The following is a 20777-nucleotide window of genomic DNA, read 5'->3' on the forward strand; positions in this document are numbered from 1 at the left end:
TAATTTTGATCCGGTGACTTTGGAGAAAAATGAGTGTGGGAGGTGGCCTCCAATTCTTTTGGTCACTTAAAAAGGGCACTAGAACTTTAATTTCCATTAGAATGAACCCTCTTGCAGCATTCTAGGACCATTGGGTCGATAAGATCACCCCTGGGGAAAAAAACAAATAAACACGCACCCGTGATTGGTCTTCTAGCAAAAAATACCAAGTTCCACATTTTTATAGATAGAAGCTTGAAACTTCTTCAGTGGAGTTCTCTGATACGCTGAATGCGATGGTGTGATTTTCGTTAAGATTCTATGATTTTTTTTTGGGGGGGGGGGTGTTTCCCCCATTTTTCTAAAATATGGCGAACTTTCTCAGGCTCGTAACTTTTTATGGGTAAGACCAAACTGGATGAAACTTATATATTTAAAATCAGCATTAAAATGCAATTCTTTTGATGTAACTATTGGTATCAAAATTCCACTTTTTAGAATTTCGGTTACTATTGAGCCGGGTCGCTCCTTACTACGGTTCGTTACCACGAACTGTTTGATACTGTATTTGGTTCTCAAGATGCTAAAAAATTTTGAGGTTCTAAAAAAAAAGCGTTATATCTCCTTTTCACAGTTTCACAACTTGGTAGGCACTGGAGAATTCATATAACTGATATTGCCAGTTCTTGGATGCTTAAGAGAAGAATGTAAAAATGACAGGCCGATAATAACAGTCGATGAACAAAAATACAATAATCAATTCCACAAATTTCGCGCCAAAAGGGACGTTTTTGCGTGATCCGTCAAATTTCATTCGTTTTTTCTACAAGGTTATGCGTCATAACGGTTCAACGGCTGCACGAACGTTTTTGCGGGATCGGTCAAATTTTATTCGTTTTTTTTACAAGGTTATGCGTCATAACGGTTCAATGGGTGTCAGACGTTTTTGCATGATCCGTCAAATTTCATTCATTTTTTCTACAAGGTTATGCGTCATAACGGCTCAACAGCTGCGTTGAAATATTTCTGTTGAGCCATTGAAGAACACATCCGTTATTTTGAATTGAGAGCTGTGTTGAACCAAACAATGTAAATAACTGAGACTAATCATGTGTATCAGAAGTCGTCCAGTAATATATTGCAGAGGACTAAAGAGGTATTCAAATAAATTTTTAACTCTCAAGGCCTGGGAGGATATTTCCAGGGAAATGATAGCAGAAGATACGAATTATGTTATTAATTAGGTGCAGCTATTTTAGGTTACTATCAGCTAGCCTTCTGAATACTTTTTTTGGGCTTTTAGAACTTAATTTAGCCTATTAAAAATAATTATAGACTATATGTGCCAAATTAATCAAAAACAAAATTTGCCTAGGAGTTTTTATACGTTTTAAGCCCTTTTTTTTATACGTTATTTTTTTTATGCGTTATGACAAAAGACAAAAAAAAAATACGTTCAGTTTTAAGTAAAGCGCAAACGATACGCTATATTATAAATATTATCACTAAGATAATGCTTATAGAAGTATTCATTGTTTTCTTTACCGATAATTCTGAAAATATAAGTTTTCCTTTCTCTTTTCTTCTTAACGTGTTGTCGAGTTTTTATTTCTTTTATTAACATTATTATTGATATTTCCATCTTTTCTCTTGCTCTTTACCCAACACTCGTTGGTCTGTTAAACCCTGTTTAATCTCACCAAAAGTTCACATATTGCCTTTTGAATCATGGCAACGGAGTATCATCAGGTTGTCAATGTCGGAGCAAACAAGGTGTCAACTAAATGATAAGCGTTCTAGAAGTCGTAACAAGAATTATTCAATAAAATTTTCGCAGAAAACATGGGAATTTTTCGATATTAGTCGTTATTTTAGCAAATTAGATTACGGAACTTCATAAAGAGTAAAGCTGTGAATAGATTAGAGCGGGAAGAACGTTCACAGCTACGTTGAGCTCAGGTGGCTTGATGCTGTAATGAGTCGGTACTAAAGGTAGTAACAAGACTGACCTGAATTTTCGTCGGGATTGAATTGTTTATTTAGAGGATATATCCGTGGGAATGGTATAAAAAAACAGGTTTTTCCAACTAAAATTAAGGAGAAGCATTAAAACTTAAAACGAACAGAGATTATTACGCTAAAGTAAAGCCTTGAATAGATTAGAGTGAGGAAGAAGGTGCACAGCTACGTTGCACAGGAGGGTGCACACAACGTGCTCGGTGCACGTTGAGCTCAGGTGGCTTGATGTCCTTGTGTGAGCTTGTTTTCTGCACTGCAGCCCAAATTTTGACAATTTTGAGAGAACTAAGAGGAAAATCAAATCCAATATTTGAGTCATTTATGCTCGAAAAATGGAAAAAAAAAATATTTTTTTAGCTTTGTTTTTTCAATAGAGTCAAAATTTGATTTTTTCTTTTATAATATTACATTCTGAAACTGAAGGTATAGGATAGTAATCTCGTTTGTTCTCTTTGGTCATACTCTAAAATGAAAATTTCAAAACTGATGACCTGAGATATGAATGTGAGCCATCAAAACTGGCCACATTTTTGCTCTTGTAAGTCAGATGTTTCTGGTCGTTAATTGCTGATTGAGCCATTTGCAGTCTGAACAGTCAAGAAGTCTGGGAAACCATGTTTCAATAAATTACAAAGTAATTCTCACTCCCTGATAAAAGTACGGCAGTTCCAGGAAATAAGGGGAGGATTGATTTTGAAGCTTCAGTTTCAAATATTAAGTGCATTGAGAGTACGGCAGTTCCAGGAAATAAGGGGAGGATTGATTTTGAAGCTTCAGTTTCAAATATTAAGTGCATTGAGAGTACGGCAGTTCCAGGAAATAAGGGGAGGATTGATTTTGAAGCTTCAGTTTCAAATATTAAGTGCATTGAGAGTACGGCAGTTCCAGGAAATAAGGGGAGGATTGATTTTGAAGCTTCAGTTTCAAATATTAAGTGCATTGAGAATGTCATCAGTGTTGGCAGTCCCAAAACATAAGCTCAGTTGGCTTAAAGCTGTAATGAGTTGTTACTAATGGTTGTAGTAGCAGAAGCGCACGATAAAACCCAATCCAAGAACACCAATCTCTTAAAGAAAAATGAAAATATAAGGTCTTTACAGGCAAAGTTATAAGCTACTTCTATGCAACAAAACTAACCTTAAAAATTAAGAGGAAGAAGATGATATTTCACTTCGTACGCTATAGGATAGAAATTTCAGCGGTAGAATTTAAAAATGGGCTCTTCTAAAAACATGCACGGCGATCCTTATAATTGTGATTCGACTCGTTCTAAATGTTTGAGTGCTATTTACTCCCAGAACATGTCACATTTAGTTAGAAAGAATATCTCATGTGGGAACACTACTTCCCCGGATTCTCCTGAATATAGTAAAAATTAAATTTAAGGGAGATCCCTAAACACTACGAGTATTACAGTCCTTTTTGGTTGGAATGGCGGTATCCATGTCAATATACATTATTATTATTTTCTTTTTAGAAAACTGGGGGGTGGTTAGGTGTATTCTTGACAGCTGCGTCATGAGCCCCATAGTTAATAGACAATTTTGGTTAACGTTTTTATCGTCCCCTTGCCTCTCTTTCTTTTGATAAAATAAAATTTCTTTCCACTTTTGTTTATTTCAGTACAAAAGATGCGTCAAAAGTGTGCGATATACCGCTAAATTAGCTCAAATCTTTCAATTCCAATCACAATTAAATAAAAAAATTACATTTTTTTCAGCTGAAAGTAAGGAGCCGCATTAAAACTAAAAAAAAACATATATTATTCCGTGCGCCCCCTCCTCAATACCTCGCTCTTCACGCTAAAATATTTTAGAACTTTAAAAAAGCTTCTTATTCTAATTAAACGGCTCTTAGGTTACAGTTGTTCTAAAAGAATTGTGATACAAATTCAAACTTTAGCGGAAATAGCAAGAAATCCAGGAGGGGGCACCCCTCTCATACACAGAATAATTTCTGTTAATTTTAAGTTTTGATGATGCTCCTTACTTTCAGTTCAAATTTTTTATTTATTTAATTTCTGATCGTTTTTCAGATAGTGCCAAGAAATCCAGCTCCCCTCCATGGATGATCCCCCCGCACAGAAAATTCCTCAAAGTAAAGTTCCTCCAACGTAAAATACCACCCTCCAACACCTGAAAAATTCCATCCTCACTGAAAATTACCCAGAAAAATTTCGCACGGACGAATCCATCTGAAGAATTCTCCTTAGCATACTTTCATTTGAAAGACAAACTTTAATTTCTGATCGCTTTTCAAATCATGTCGAAAATCCCCTCTCCGTGACACATTTTTCCCATGAATCCCCCCTCCTCACCCACAGTGGACAGTTGCTACCGCACGGAATTCTCATACGAGGAATTTCTACCTCGGACCCCCCCCCCCCCCCCCCAGGGAAAAACCTCCAGACAATTCCAACCCCTCTGAAAACTTCCCTTGAACATCTCCACTTGTTGAATTTAGTCGGCAAAGACAAAGTACGGCAAATAAAAAGAATTCCGTATATGAGTTCTGATAAATTCCCCACTGGAAAGCTCACCCCCCGGAAACTTCCCTCCCCAAGAAATATTCTCACTGTGGAATACCCCCAAACAGAAAATTCCACGCTCCCCCCAAAAAGTGTCTATATACACTTTTACATCCCTTCCCCCAGAAGCTGAGGGATTGCAATGATCTCTGAAAAAAAAAAACAAACAAATACACATCCTTGATACCTCTACGGCAGATTTCTCTTATAAGCTGAATCTGATGAAACGATTTTTGAAGTTTGACGTTTGGCACTTGACGTACAGGGGGTGTTTCTCCTTTTTTCACAAGTTCGGCAAAATTTCTCGGGCTCGTAACTGTTGATGGGTAATATTAAACTTAATGAACCTTAAATATTTTGAAGCAGCATAAAAATTAGATTCTTTTGATAAATCCTGTTGTTATTAAAAGTTTTTTAGAGCTTCGGTTTCTATTGAGCTAGGTCGCTCGTTACTTATAGTCGTGGCTTGAAAAAAAAGAAAAATACTAACATAACTAACACGAAACACTTAATATTTGTTTCTGTATTTATCTAAAAGAAACAGAAAAAAAAAATCTACAAGAAGGTACACGTATTAAAACAGTTATATAATCATTCAAACTTAGTAAAGCTGCTGGTAAAAACACTTAACCGGTTAGGTGTTCCAGTCAGCAATCTAACCGGTTAGACCATTGTAGATGTAAACAAAGAGTATGGGTAACTCAAAAGATTGGGAACTAGCGCTATCGACAAAAAAAAAAACAAAAAAAAACGAACTATCAACACCGTTACCTATCAGTTACCATTTTTTCCATTGTAGCATAAGAATCATTAATTTAATTAGCGTAATTGCTTAAATTAGGGTAGTAATGAGTGTCTTATCTCAGTTCCTGACAAAAAAGAAAACGATTATGAAGCTTGAAGAAATACCAAGTGTTACCAAATGCTAGATTACGTTGATAATTTCTTTTGTGGACATTATCGCCGGTTCCCACTCTTATAAGTAACCCATATTCTTTGGATTTGAACTAAAAATCTACAAGAAGGTACATGTAATTAAAGAGAAACAAATCATTCAAATCTGCTGGAGACAACACTTAAACTCTTAAATTGTACTTGTGCGGTAACCATGTCAGCTTTATTATTCTGTTGCAGGGTCCATGAAAAAAGATTACGATCCATAGCTTCGATATTTAAAAAAAAAAAAATCGTCATTAAAAGAAGAAATGATTTCTGTGGATGAACATGAGCGTCAAATGATCTGCAAAATCATAAATACACAGTATAACGATGGAGAGGCGAGAAATTTATATAAAACCATATTTTAGGATTGAAATTTCTAATTTTTCAGGGGGGGGGGGGTTATATATCAACCTTAGGTTGGGAGGTCTCAAGCCTGTGTGCAAGCATGGTTACAATTACAAAACAGTGATACTATTTTTATATTTACGCACACTTCATATTCCGAACTACGAATCTTGGACTTGAGTTAGTCCTGATTTCATGAAATAACAAAAAAGGAGCAAATGGTTAACTTTATACAGTGGTATCAATCCAAAAAAAATGTTGAGGCGGGGAGGGGGGGGGGGCAAATTGTCTTTATTGTCTTTTCAAAATCTAGTGGTAGGGGCGAATCCTCCAAAACCCAATTGGCACTAATGGACTCATAATTTAATTTTAGACCTGCAATAAAACTTGACTATATTTTTTTTTCAGTTTCACGTAATTTTTGAATTAAAATTTAGTAAACAATCATTTTTCAATAGACCATGCAAATCACCAACTAATTGCAACCACACAATCTTGCATATAATAAAGGCATGTACGCGACATTTATTCTCTTGGAGGGTCAAAACTTCAGAAATGTGCAAATAACACGAAAAATATTACGATTTATAAGACAATATCATGCTTTTGGGAGAGGGGACACATGACCGAAGTCCCCCTACCCCGCGTACTTGCTTGACATAGCAGAGTAGCATATTGCTTAAAAAATATTGAAGTCCCTAAACTAACTGTTTCAAACTGATGGGTCGAATGATGAACAATTGGAGCACAGGACTCAGTACCACAGAAACGGAAGGCTAATTAATAAAACAAACAAAGTCTATATCTGTCACAAGAAACTCTGCAGCCAAAATCTGTCAGCTCTCATACAAACAATCAATTTGGAATATAGACCCAAAGCCGTGGTAAACTGTTTATTAAAATTTAAAAATTAAATAATTTTAAATTTAATAATTTTATTTCAATAGAATTTCTTGTTTTGTTATAAAGTATGAAAAAAGAAAAAGGGCTCAAACTGCCAGGCAAATTTTGTTTTTGATTAGTTTGGCAAACCGTTTTTTAAAGCAATATAATTTATTTTAGTTGTTGGTTTTATCGAAAAAGACTTAACTATAAAGTCACTTTCGGACGAACTTTGACCAAAAACTGTGTTAATATCTCACTTCCCCATCAGAATCCTAAATTTTTCTCAGTTTCTGGGCAATTCTAATTCACATTATCAAAGCTTTTTTTATTTATCCCCCCCGCCTCTAGCTAATGGAATTCCTATATAAATGCCATCTCCCCCAATGGAACAAAAAAAATCTTCTGATCCTTCCTTTAGTGTAAGGACCGAATATATATGCTCCTTGCTTCAACACATGCTCCTCTAGCCTTTAGCATATATTCCTGCATATATCTCACCTCCCCAGCGGAAAAAATCTTCTGATTCTCTCTTTAGTGTAAGGAACGGATCTATATCCTCCTATAGGAAGACAGGAATTACTCATAGTCCACCAGGATAAATGGAAAAGTACTTTAAAATGTATAAAATTGTCACGCTTGGGTCAAAAAGGAATTTCTAAGAAACCTTTGGATATTCTACTAAAAGTCTCTGACCCTCCCCCTCCTTGAAATCTGCCATCTGTGCCTCTGAGCCTACTTTGTGCTTAGTGGTTTAGTCATCAAGTTCAGATGAAGCACTTCAGATTCTTCCCTTTGAATTAACAAATGTTTTTGGTATTGCAGCATATCACATATCCGTAACTTATTTCAATTAATTTCGCAAAGAGTACCAGATAAGGTTAATATACTAAAACCTATATTTACATCAATAGTCAGTGTTCCTCAAAAGAAAAACAAACTTTTTGACTAGATCCTACACGGGGAGCAAGGCCTAATCACATTTTTAAAAAAGATTACGCTAAAAAGAGAAAAAATCACAGTTTTGTAGCCTAAAGCAAAGACAACACAAGTCAAACTTTAAGTTTACAGGGGAACTGATTGATTAATACTGATATAGAGAATAAGTTATGAGAGTCAATTCATCTACTCTGGGTCAGTAATCCGCAAAATGCTTAAAAATTTGACCTTCAATATCACGAATTTGGGTGACCTAAAGCTGTATAACAAATAGATTACAGCTAAAAAAGACTAAAGCTAGTGAGAACCCATTCATTTACCGAGGTCACTTTGAAAAGCAGCAAAAAGACGAAGAAGAAATAACCGCGAAGTCTTAATTCGAAATTTCTATCCTGTATAGGTTTCATTTAATATTGAAACTAGAATAACAAAGAGTTTGATTTACTTATTTCTATTGCCATTACTTTTCATTTTTTGTATGTTTTGCTTTTTTTGTGTGTATTTAATTGTTTGTACTCCACATTTTAATACTTTTATAGTGTTGTTGTGGGTAAGAAATAAATTATTATTATTATTATTATTATAAGAGTGAAAACTGGCGCTAGTGTCCAAAAAATACCAGTGTCATCTAACGTTTGGCGTTTCTTGGGATTTTTTTTTTTTTAGAGTTATGAATGGCAAAATCAGTGCAATTGGTGCAATTGGAAAAATTAGAGCAGTAATGAATATCTGATCTTAGTTTCTGAAAGAAGCCTGGAACGAGCTGGTTCGCCCGTTACTCGAGTACGTGTGCCCGGTGTTGGGTCTATCTGCTATACGCACGGCATACCTATCACGCGACATAGAGTCCGTCCAGAAAAGAGCAACAAGGATAATACTCCGAATATAATATATTTAATATAGATATGTTTATTATTTAATAAACATATTAATATTACTATTATATTAATATTAATATAATTAATATAATATATTATATAATATAATTAATATAATATTATAATATATAATATAATATTAATATAATAATATAATTATATTAATATTAATATACGAATATTAATATCTAATATAGATATGCCTCTAGCCCCTTTCCCGATTGTGAACAAAATTAAAATCTTAGGAGTAACTTTCACTAGTGACTGTAGTTTCAGTACCCATATTAATTTAACCGTCCCCAAGGCTAATGCAAGCCTTCAGACACTTACCAAAATGAGGCGTTTTGGGTGTGATACTGAAAGTCTTCTCCATGCCTGCATGTGTTATGTTCGCCCGTTGCTCGAATACACGTGCCCGGTGTGCGGTCCTTCTACTTTCCGCACAGCGTACCTATTACGCGACTTACAGTCCCTCCAGAAAAGAGCAACAAGGATTATATTCTGAAACCGCGACATACCCTTTGATCAAGCCCTCGCGAAACTGAATTTATCTCCACTTGAAGTACTGCTTGAACTCCTGATTCTGCAATTTAGAAAATCCGTCCTAGCCAATACGAGCCACCGATCACTACTACCTGAACCATCCCCTCTCAACAGTCGAACTTGGTTACAAAATAAACTCCTACCCCTTAAGTACGAACTAATCGTTACGCCAACTCATTTGTGCCTTTCTTCACATCGATTTTCAATGCTGAGCCGCAGTGCGTGATTTTTGTCTAATGTATGATTTTGTAAAAAAAAAAAAAAAAAAAATAGCGGAATTTAGCTATGCTACGATAGTTTTTAAATATACCGATCTCCATCTCTTTTTCTCTAGATGGCGTTGATTTTTTTCGACACTAGCTTCAGTCTCCTCTCTTACCCTAAGACATAAATCTGATGAAATCGATTATATATAGAGTTTAAGTTTTTGCACTCTACTTAAACGTTATTTTTTAGAGTAACAATGCCCTATATCACTTTCAAAAAGAATACAGGTTATTTTTCTTGAAATAAAACATTTTCCAATATTATTATTATTTTTTAAATGCACCCAATCCCAAAAGAGAGCTATATTTTAAACAGAACCGAAAATCGTCAAAAATCGCCGAAAAATAGTCAAATATTTTTGACTATTTCAATCTACTATTATAGTTTTAAGCTCCTTTTTATAAGTTACGCTAATACTAATTGCTAAAGCACATATTATCTCGCATACCTCTCGGGTAACTGGAAAACATTCCCTTATTGGACGAGCTATTACAATTTGGAACAACGATTCAATTTGTCTATTGGCAAAACTTATGAGTTTACTAGGGGAAGTTGGCGGTAATGTGAACCCAAATGCATTTATCTTTAAAGTTCAAAAGTTAATGTACCACCCAGCTTACGAAAGCTAACCAGGCATTCGAGTTCAAACCGAACAGAAAGTGACTTTCAGAATTTGGAATGCTCGCCCTTAAGTATAACTGTAAAAATGAAAAAAAAAAACACATTTGAAATAAAAACGAATGCACACGAACTGCATCTTAACGGAAGTGTCTCGATGGTTTCGCTCAGAGGAGGAGTATTAGAGAATTGGATTCTAAAGTTTAACTAATTCCCGTTCTTTCCTCTACCCCTGGAGACAACTATAATACTCATCCGTTATTTTGATCGGATTTCGACCCCACATATCTTGTAGCTTAGAACTGCTCTCTAAAAAAATCTGATTTGAATTGTTTTGCTTTACACTACAGGTTTGGCTGCACGCCAATTCAACCTAATTGAACTGCGCCAGCACCCTCTACAACACTGGAACACAAAAATATCGATCATCCTCGGCTATTAGTGTAACTAAACTATTATCACTACCGGCACTAGCTACCGTAGCAAAATCAGTAGTACCATAAGCGGAAGGCTTTAATAAACACAAATTTAAGCGAAGAGCACGAGCAACTAAGTGCAAATCTTTTGCCGCCAAATGACTAGTGTCACCCACTGTATCTAAATACTGTTCAGTATAGGAACGAGTTGTGTCATAATTGCCATTCGGGTCGGTTGCAAAAGGCTCCAACACTGATGCTAATACATGAAGTTTGGCTGCTTCAACTAGTCGAGTATCCAATTCACAATCAGCAGATAGAGAATGAACTAATGACTCTTCGATGTCTGCTTCGTGATTCAAATCAACTGCCTGAAACAAAAAAAAGAGTGTTTTATACAAGGCCGTATCCAAGGGAGAGGGGGGGGAGGCCGACCTCCCCCCCCCGAAATGAAATGTTTGTCTGAATCGTAAAAACGTAAGAAAAATGAATATAAACAAACTTTGTATGTGTTCTTTTAAGTTTTTGGCTCCCCCCCCTACAAAAAAATCATTTGTATCATAAAGAAATAAAACGACCAAAAATGGGGGTTTTAAAGGCCAAATGAAAATACTGAAGAAAACACAGAAAGCAAATATTTTGAAAACCCCATTTTGATCGTTTTCTTTCTTGATGTTATGGCAGGCCAATGTGGTCTCAGAAATTATCTTAATCATTTGCACCTCCCCCCCTAAAACAATCCTGGATTTATAATATTTGCGTCGTTTTTGGACCTTTTTTTTTAGACCATCCTTTGTAGATCTAAATTTGGTGACACTGTGTTTTGTTTTGCTCTGGATCCCTGTTGGTGTCAAGCTAAATTGTTGAGGCCAACTGGTATTTGTCCTATCAGCTATTGATATTTCAAACAAACGTTGTTTCCTTTATCCATTTTTTTTTTGTATAAAAGGTACTTTTTGTATAAAAGGTACTTTTTGTATAAAAGGTACTTTTATACAAAAGGTACTTTTTGTATAAAAGGTACTTTTTTCAATTGCTCAGTGTTGGTGATGGAGTCGACAAATTTAGAACTAGAGTGCAATTTATTTACAATATTCAAAAAAATAAGTAAATTTGATAATTGAGTCGATGGCTGAACATTAAAACGAATTAAGAATTTAAAAATTAAACAGAATTTAAAATTAAAAAGTAAATTTAACATAAGTTTCAATTTCAGTTTCATATTTCTGTTTCTTAACAAAATCGAATTACGATGATTTAGGAGGCTTTTCAGAATTAAGAAAAACGTATATTAGGTACTTACATAAAATAACCGTGGAATGAATAGTCCCAAATGAAATACCAAACGAATGAAAACATAAAGCATGCCCAAGGGCACACAAAGGAAAGAGAAAGGAAGCTATTAAGTGGCTGATGGTTAATAATGATTACACGTTTTAAAGATGAAGGATTATATATTGCCAAATATCGTTATAGCAATACAACGCTACAACGTTACAATACAACGTTATAGCAATACAACAACGTAAACAAGCAGGACGGTGGTCTCAAACAGCTTGGTACTGTAACTGCTTACCAGTAGCAGTAATAATTACATATAATAAAATTAGTTTGGTATTATCTATAAAAAAAAAAACAAAACAAAAAACAATAAACGAAATCCAGTGATATAAAAACTAAAATTTCAAACGATATCAAAATACTTTCTTCCATTCAAAAACAAGTCTAGGAATTTTGACGCTAGTAGTCTACAAGAAACGAATAACCAATGTTGCACTGTAAAAAATAAATAAATAAAAAAAGATACCAATCAGACAGTTCGTACTAACATCAATCCAATGAACTGAGCCCCTCCCTCCCCTTACAATTTTATGGGAAAGATTAAGCTAAAATGTCACTGTCTGTTAATTTAGTAGCCTCAGATCAGTTTTTAGGGTGACAACACTGGATGTCTGTTGTGGGATGTGTAAGAGCGTCTTTCTTAAGTCCCATCAACAACACCGTCAAACATACACGAGGAAATGTTTGCATTCGAGGATGAAACTGTGTCAGTTACCGTTGCGGAAGATGTAGCCTTAGTTACACTGAAGTTACAAAACATAATGGAAAAAATCTACTGCTGGTTCAATAGTAATCTAGTAGCTTTATATTTAAAGAGGTCGTACCTTCTTATTTTTTTCATATAGGCAGAAGTTTTCTTTTAATAATGGACCTTTCTACTTCAGGGTAATGAATACTAACCATCTGATAGAGGCTAACGATTCCTAGGACTTATTTTGGATGAAAATCTACTATTAAAACTAAAACATTGATGTCCTTAGAGTTAAGGAGTAACGAGGTTTGGGACTTAGGGGAAATAATTTTGCCTCGGGGGAAGAAGTCTTGCATTTATATTTTTCTCTTAGTTAATCTTATTTTTTATACTACTCGTCGGCATGGATGTCGATTTCCCATCTTTACTCTTGCCTTTATGCAATCTCAAACAAAAAGCAGTACAAGTCCTCCAGTCCTTAGTGCAATCTATTCTAGTCCTTACATAACGTAAACAATGTACAGTTCAGTCCTTAATGAATTTCGTATCTTTAAAAGCCCAGTCCTTACGTAAAAGCCTTTATGTAATATCCCACAAAAAGCAATAAAAGTCCTCCAGACCTCCACACACACGTCTATTCACTTCTAAAAGCGAGCTGTCATCTATTGAGCTGCAAAATGGTTTAAAATGCAAGCAATTACTTTCATGGTAAAAAAAGAGGTTTGGATGAGGCTTCAAAACTTCAGTCTATACCGGCAGAGCCTATCTCTGTTTCATATCATGCTCCTCTAAGATACTCCAAGTAGAGAGATATGTAAGCCAGTATAGTGTTCGAAATCAAGATGACATGGTGATTCCCTCCACTCAGGCAGCATGTTCAGAGCTTTGTCTGACCGTTGCTGTGGGGTTGTGCCTTTAACTCCACTCAAGACAGAATTCAATAGTCCTATATTCTACCTCCTTTAAAAAAGCTTTAAAATTTCTTGTCCGATTTTATTTCCTTTTATGACGAACTAAGTTTTTTTTTTTTTTTTTTTTTTTTTTTTTTTTTTTTTTTTTTTTTTTTTTTTTTTTTTTTTTTTTTTATTGAGTCTCCTCAATTATTTATTTATTTATTGAGTTTTATTTTTATTTATTTTATTTTTATTTATTTATTATTATTTATCGAGTCTCTCGCAGGAAGCTGGTTGTATTCGTCATATTTTTTCGTCTTTATCATTTGTGAATCTTCAACTTTCAATACAACTACTTGTTTTATTATATAGAAGATGTATATCGCCACAAAGATAAAGAAGAAGCGGACTTGAAGAAAAAAAGAAAGAAAAAAGAAAGAGAGGGGGAGGGAGAGAGAAAGAGAAAAAGAGAGAGAGAGAGAGAGAGAAAGAGAGAAAGCAAGAGAGATGCTGATACAGAAAAACTAAAGGGAAGAATAAAGAGAGATTACTATATTCTCTAAGCAGTTCAGACATTCCTTCCAGCCTTCCTCGACATTTTCACGGCCATATGGGAGTCTATTAGCAAACGACCAATTGAGAAGCCAGACTTGTTTCCTCCTTTTAAGTGTATCTCTCAGTGTGTTAAGCGACTCGGCAGCAGAAGGCAACTTTTGACGGGTTGTCAACGCGGCAAAAACTGTTGCACGCAACAAGGAATACGAATCACCACGGAATCGACGCATGCGAGTACAGCCAGTTCGTATTACAACTTCTCCAAAACCCTGTAAATCAAAGACACAAATTATCATCCAGGCCTATTAGGGCTAGTCTGGTTCAAATAAGTCAGGTCGCAATCAATTTCATGTCTAATAAGAGATGATTTCCTAAGATAATAAATACAAGTTCTCCATAATATTTAGTATTTTCAGGCAATTTATCTGTTTTGTATTTCGTTTTTCCCAATTTGCAACCGATGTGATCAGTGACCCGAGTTTATCGTGGATGCCGTATGTTTAAGATGGCATTTCTGGAAATCGAATACTAAAAGAGATAAGTGGATGACTGGAAGCAAAACTATACTCCTCCCCATTACTCATTATGTAACGTAAATTAATTAGTATATATAAATTAATAATTAATCAGCATAATTAATTCCTGCATTTTTTCCCCCTTCAAATCCAGTTGATTTAATTTGCTATCTGTTTATAATCTAACTTTCATTGATTGAAAGACAAATAGCCGAGCACCTTTCATTGGTTGAAAGACAGAGATAGATCACCTTTCATTGGTTGAAAGACAAAGGGCCGAGCAACAAGTTACACCCTACGATCCTTAGGTAAACTACACTTGTATCAGATGCGTATCAGCAAGACAAAAAGTCTTAATATACCAGACGGAAGTCTCTCTTGATGAATTTCGTATCTGTAATTCTTTTAATTGTCAATGAACGGATGACATATCGCTATTTCTAAGGGAAATAATTGCCAAGAAGAATACATTTTATTTTAAAGGTGTTAAATCGCTTTATTTTTACTCCTCGAAACCACGAATTTACTCGAATTATTTTAATAAAATACCGAATTCTTTAAGTGGGTATTGGCGCTCTATGAATATATCTAAGTACATGGCTAAAACGCTCCAAAGCGCTCGAGACAAGTTATAAGTAGGCAACACTTTATGACGTTTTTTTTGGCTAAATATAAAGTCAGAAGCTGTTCACTACACACCAGATAGTGAACAACAGCTAAAAAATCTAAAATAAAATTTAAATTAATTATAAATTTAAAATTAAGTTTCCGAACGCACATTCTGGCTAGCAAAAAATATGGCTGTAATTGTCAAAAATATGAATTGCTATATTAATAAGTGCGAGTTAAAAGCTTACTTTGGTTGTTTTTATCAACTTACACTTTACGCTTTATTATATATTTTACTTTATTTTAATTTAATTATTTATTTTACTTTTCTTATGCATTCACCAGCACTGAGATCAAGCTTGTCTCACAGCCCGGTATTATCCAATGCAAGCAATGTGATTTGGTGTGCTGACAGGTTTTTATGAAACAGACAAAAATCCTCATAGCAAAATAAAAATTTATCACGTACCTCACGAAGTTTTAACGACTGTTTTCTAAATAAGTAAGAAAAAAAAACGAACTCTCAAAAAAAAAAAAATCATAATTTGGACAAATCACCTAATTTTGAAGAATCATCTTCAAAATCACCTAAGGGAGACAAAATAAAATGATTCGAGATAAATCACAAGTGGTGGAAAATCTGTACTTCGGTAATGGCATTGAAGCAGAGGTCTTGGTTGACTTTTATCTCACAAGGTAGCCTCAGGTAAAGGTCTACATTAAACATCTGAGTGAAGGATGAACTCTTCCTCATTGAGGTAGAGTCAACCTCAAGGACTGAAAATTGAGGTAGAGGTTCAACCGCATAGTGTCAGTACAAGAAATTAACTAGTTCACAAGAGTGAAACAATTTGTCATACCTTTTTGGTAGTTTTCGCTCTTTCCGTTTGTCCTTGCCATATGGTTTCAGCATAGGCCATAATATCAACCCTTGATCCAACAGCCTCTTGACTAATGTCCGATATCATGTCGAAGACACCATCATAAGCAGAGTCTCTATCCACTTCCATAGCAGAGCGAGGATTGTTCTCTGAAGAAGGCATCGAAGGACAAAAAGAACCGAGGGTCTCAGCTGTAGACATGAGTGACTCACAAGTATAAGTCTTTCTCATTGTTGATGACTGAGACATATCATTATCGCTCCTAGAAACCAAAAGTTATCAGGTTAATTTTCAATCGAAAAGAAATATATAAAGTAAGTAATTAATTATAAAACTGCAAATTAAAAGCTATAAATTAATCGAACTAATTAAGATCTAACAATAATATATTAGACATCGAACAAGATAGAAATAAAACAAGATTCAAAATTCTTGTTGCTTTTTTAGAGCTATTGATTTACTAAAATAGAATTGCTGAACATCGGTAGCTCTAGCTATTTTGACGATGCTGATGACGAGTAGTAAGGAAACCTGAAATTACGAAAAATTGCACTTTTGCAAGATTCGATATTTTTAACGTGATGTTCATTTTTGACTTGTAACTTTATTTTGAACCCACGCTATTTTTATGACTTTTTAGAACGCTAACATTATTGATCTTAGAACCAAAAATTATCGGGTTATTTCAAATTTAATCGAATAAAATAAAGAAATATAATAGTAAATATTTAATGGTGGAACTATAAATCAATCAAAATGACCAATATCTAATAATAGCAAATCGTAATTCAATAAACAATAATATAAAAGGTACTGAACAAGATAAAAATAAAACACTAATTAATATTATTGTTACTTGATTGAGCCATAGATTCATGAAAGACTTTTCTGACATTAATATAGCGTTGTATAGCCTTTATAGCCCAAGCTACTTTGATGATGCTGACGAAGAATAGTATGGACTTTTTAAATTGCGAAAAATGGACAATTTTCAATTAGCTAGATATACTATTTATAACGTTGCAATTTTAGTAACGTGTACTTTTAACGTTATTTTGGTCGCTTGATATTTTGATTACTATTTTAGTAAGCTATTTAGTAACGCTTATTTCGAATGTTCGAAGTTATTCCGAGCGTTCGATTTTTGAGACTATTTTAGTACGCTTTTATCATCAGTCTCAAAACCAAAAATTACAGCTTTATTTCAAATTTAATCAAACAAAATTAGAGGAAATAATCTAATATAGCCTATATAAAATCCAATGTATATGTGTCTGTCTGTGTGTCCTGTGGGCATTACTACACTGTTTATCCGATCGCCAAGAAACTTCAAGAAATCCTTGGATACATTCTTGGGCAGATTTTAAGCATAAAATCCCCCCAAGGCACCCTTAATAGTTTTCGCGCTGACAGAAATCAGAGACCCCTCAATACAAATATATATATAGAGGCAATTGGGGGTTTCTGAAGCATGGTCATAATCGAGATAAGACATGGCTGCAGTTTATTCGACCACACACTCGAGAAGAAACCCAATAGAATCACCTAGTCGTAAATTCTTGATGCCGAGTAAAACTGGTCAGCCACGGTCTCGTCCTGTAAGCATCTTAACCAGAGCCAGGTGCGTTTCCGCAGCGAAAATTATTTCAAATATATTTAGATGGACACAGCTCCACCAGTATTTATTTGTGACGTTTCTTCAGGTGTTATCGTAAATTGGGAGACTATTTTACTAATGTGTCTGAACTACCCATAAATGAGTAAATAAGTAAAAGAAAAGATGAGGGAAATTTATTTTTCTATTCACTGCAGGTTAGATAGTAACAGAGCCGGATGATTTTTCCGTCTCCGTTTTTTATACAGAATAAATAGATAAGGCAAAAATAGAAAGCTATGACTAGAATAAAAATAACTAGACTAGATTGAACTAGATATCTAAAAAGATAACTAAAATTAGAATAAAGAAACCTATAACTAGAATAAAGATAACAATATAACTAGACTAGATATAATAAAAAACTAGAAAAACTGTAACAGATAAAATAGAAAACTAGAATAAAGACAACATTATAACTAGACTAAATATAACTTGACATATAAATAGGCATCTAGAATAATAAGAATAAAAGAAAATATTTACATTACTTTGGAAACAACAAAGTAAAAATGTAAATCAGTTTCTTTAATAAGACCAAGAAGTCGCTAGCTAGCTTTTTCTAATAGGTTATCACTTCGTCTTAATAGAGAATGTCTTAATGACATTCAGTTTAATTTGAATCTTTCGTTAAAAAAATCGGATAAATGGATCCTTCCAGACAACCCCCCACCCGATATTTGTCAAAAGAAAACGATCAAAAACAAATTAAATAATCCGACCTAAAAATTCATTTATCCGATCTTGACCCCCTCCCTCTACGAAAAATGTGTCCACCTATGGCCAATAACAAATCAAATTTTTTTTTTTGTATATTCAATACTGTTATGGGTATATACAGTATATTCAAATTCAACTATTGATCGCTAAGGTGATATTGAAGAGAACACTGGGAAGACTTAGGAATTAGACTTACCCACGTCCATTTTTGTAGCATAAAACAAAGCCGCTTTGTTGATCAACTCTAAGGTTGATTAAATAGTTTATGGTAACATTGTTTGACAACTATTTTTTCGAGTTGGATGACTTGAATACTAAACTCCTTATTTATGTTTACTTATACAGATAAGGCATTCGCTTACCTAGACTCTGAGAGCGGTGTTAGTACAAACGGGCTTGAGCCGTTTTCTGAATTGAATTCTGACGCTTCAACAGAGTCACCTAAACTAACCCACTTCTTAGGCAGTTTGAGAAGTGTTCGCGAACTAACACTTGGCTGTGAGCCAGATCGGCTAAGCGGGGAGAAGCAGTCTTGCTGAGGCGACCTTTCTGGCAATCCTAATGTACTATGTCGATAGTTTGGATTACCTGGTGATTTAGTAATGCTCATAGACCTAAAACAAAATAAGTAGAAATTAAATGAGGCTCCAAGCCATTTCCCGTCGAAAAATTAAATCTTTGAAAGACGATAGTTAATTGTCAGGAAAGTATTATATTGGTCATTATACGAAATAAAAACGCTGGGAAGTTTTTAATTAAGGCAGTTAACTCTAAGGAAAAAATTTATATATTTACTAATAGAAGTCCCAATATTTCGAATTCACATGCGGAAGTCTTTATCAACAGGAATAAAAGAGTGGAGAAAAAAAGAAAAAAATAAATCCAAAAAGTTGTTTTTAAACCAATTATTACCACTACAAATTAAGATTGTGTGTTTTTCTCGAACACTACAATATTTTCCCTTTGGCAGGTTCTTGGTCTTTAAACCAGAAAAATGCTTCATCTGTCCCATTTTTTGAGCAAGACCCCGACACAAGAGATTATTTTCCCTTCGTGGCCGTCAAATGTGCAATCAATCCTTTTCAAACCTTTGTCATGCGGAAAAATGCTTTGTCACCATAACTAGACAAACTTGTGTACAAAACACAAAAAGGATTTAAAAAGCAACATAATATGCGTTTGAAAGATTGAGATGACTAGGACGATGACGTTTTGCAGATGAAGGATTGCCAAAGATCGTCCTTTACGGCAGCCATCTAGGATCAAACAAAAACTAAGTCATCCGCCAAATCCAGGGAAAATACTGATTATAATCATTCCTCATGTTCGAAGGTCACGAGGCCTTCGAACCACCCCGAATGAGGTGGAAGGAGGCCGTAAGGAAGAATTTAAGATACATTGGAACTAATTGGTATGGTATAAAGAGCTTTGAATAGATTGGAATTAAGTAAGAGCGTGCGTATCTGTGTTGGCCTCAGGCGGCAAGGTGCTACAGTGAGTTGGTAGTAGTAGTAGCAGTATAATTTTTCCCCATATAAAATACATTTTTAGTGACAGAATTGATGCCACCTTGTAGAGGCGGCGTGGCAAAAGCACTGGTGAAGATAATTTTACTGTAATTTTAAGAGACATGCAGGCTAAAATTAAATAAATGACCAATTCTTCATTTATACATTTTATTTTATTAGAAATGGTGGGCATGAATGTTGTTTGATTTTGGGATGGCTAATATGTATCACATATAATGATCTTTCTTTCAAATTACTCAAAAATACGTAATTTGTATTTTTTGAGAAAAACATGCTTAAAACTATTTTCAGCGACAGACGATGCTACCATGTGTGACGGGTGGCAAAAACACCGGCGAAGACAATTTTACAGTATTTTTATGAGCCAAGCAGTCTCAGAGACTAGAGTCTAAAGTCACATAATTGTCCCATTCTCCGTATATACATTTAATTTTAGCAGAAAAGATGGGAATGAATGTCTTTTTGTCAAGGGTGGCCAATATATAATATATTTCTTTCATATTGCCTAAAAAATACATGATTTGTATATTTAAAAAAATAATTTTCTAAAACCCGCTTTCAGAAACAGAGTTTGTGCTACCATGCGAAGACTAGGTGTCAAAAGCTCATACGAAATTTATTTTAATGAATTTTTAAGAATTTACATACTGTTTTTTCTTTGTCTTTGAAAAATTTTGTTTAAAAAGTATATCTAAGATTTTAAATCCCATACAGAGTTACGTCATAATACTTCAACGCATGTGGAAGAAGGTGTTTCTGTAGTCAACTGTGTCGACTCAGGCCACAAAGTTTCAACTGTGGATTAAAAATTCAATAATATATTACATATACCAAACCTGTGGTGGATTAATTGAATTATTTTCCCCCAGGAAGCATATTAAGAATTAAAGCGTATTTTTTTGGGTTGTCCCAAACATGCTAATATTCGCCAGGGCTCATTTTGAAAATAAACGCAATGTTTATTTTATTTTGTATAGGATTTTATGCGATATTTAAATATTATATTTTTTGTCACCTTTTTATTAATAATCAAA

General features: G+C 34.4%; 1 protein-coding gene across 7 annotated transcripts in view; it reads right to left on the reverse strand.

Moving 5' to 3' along the window:
• Nucleotides 1-5033: 5033 nt before the first annotated feature.
• Nucleotides 5034-20777, reverse strand: part of LOC136033152 (uncharacterized) — a 137276-nt gene continuing 121532 nt past the window's right edge. For all 7 annotated transcript variants that reach the window (XM_065713806.1, XM_065713808.1, XM_065713807.1 and 4 more), the window contains 4 exons: nt 18577-18828; nt 15820-16102; nt 13832-14104; nt 5034-10726 (listed from right to left, as the gene is read on the reverse strand). In XM_065713806.1, coding sequence (XP_065569878.1) covers nt 10337-10726; nt 13832-14104; nt 15820-16102; nt 18577-18828 — 1198 coding nt within the window. In that variant the 3' untranslated portion in view covers nt 5034-10336. The remainder of the gene's footprint in view (nt 10727-13831; nt 14105-15819; nt 16103-18576; nt 18829-20777) is intronic.

This window comes from Artemia franciscana, chromosome 11 (genome assembly GCF_032884065.1).
Source record: "Artemia franciscana chromosome 11, ASM3288406v1, whole genome shotgun sequence".
NCBI lineage: Eukaryota > Metazoa > Arthropoda > Branchiopoda > Anostraca > Artemiidae > Artemia > Artemia franciscana.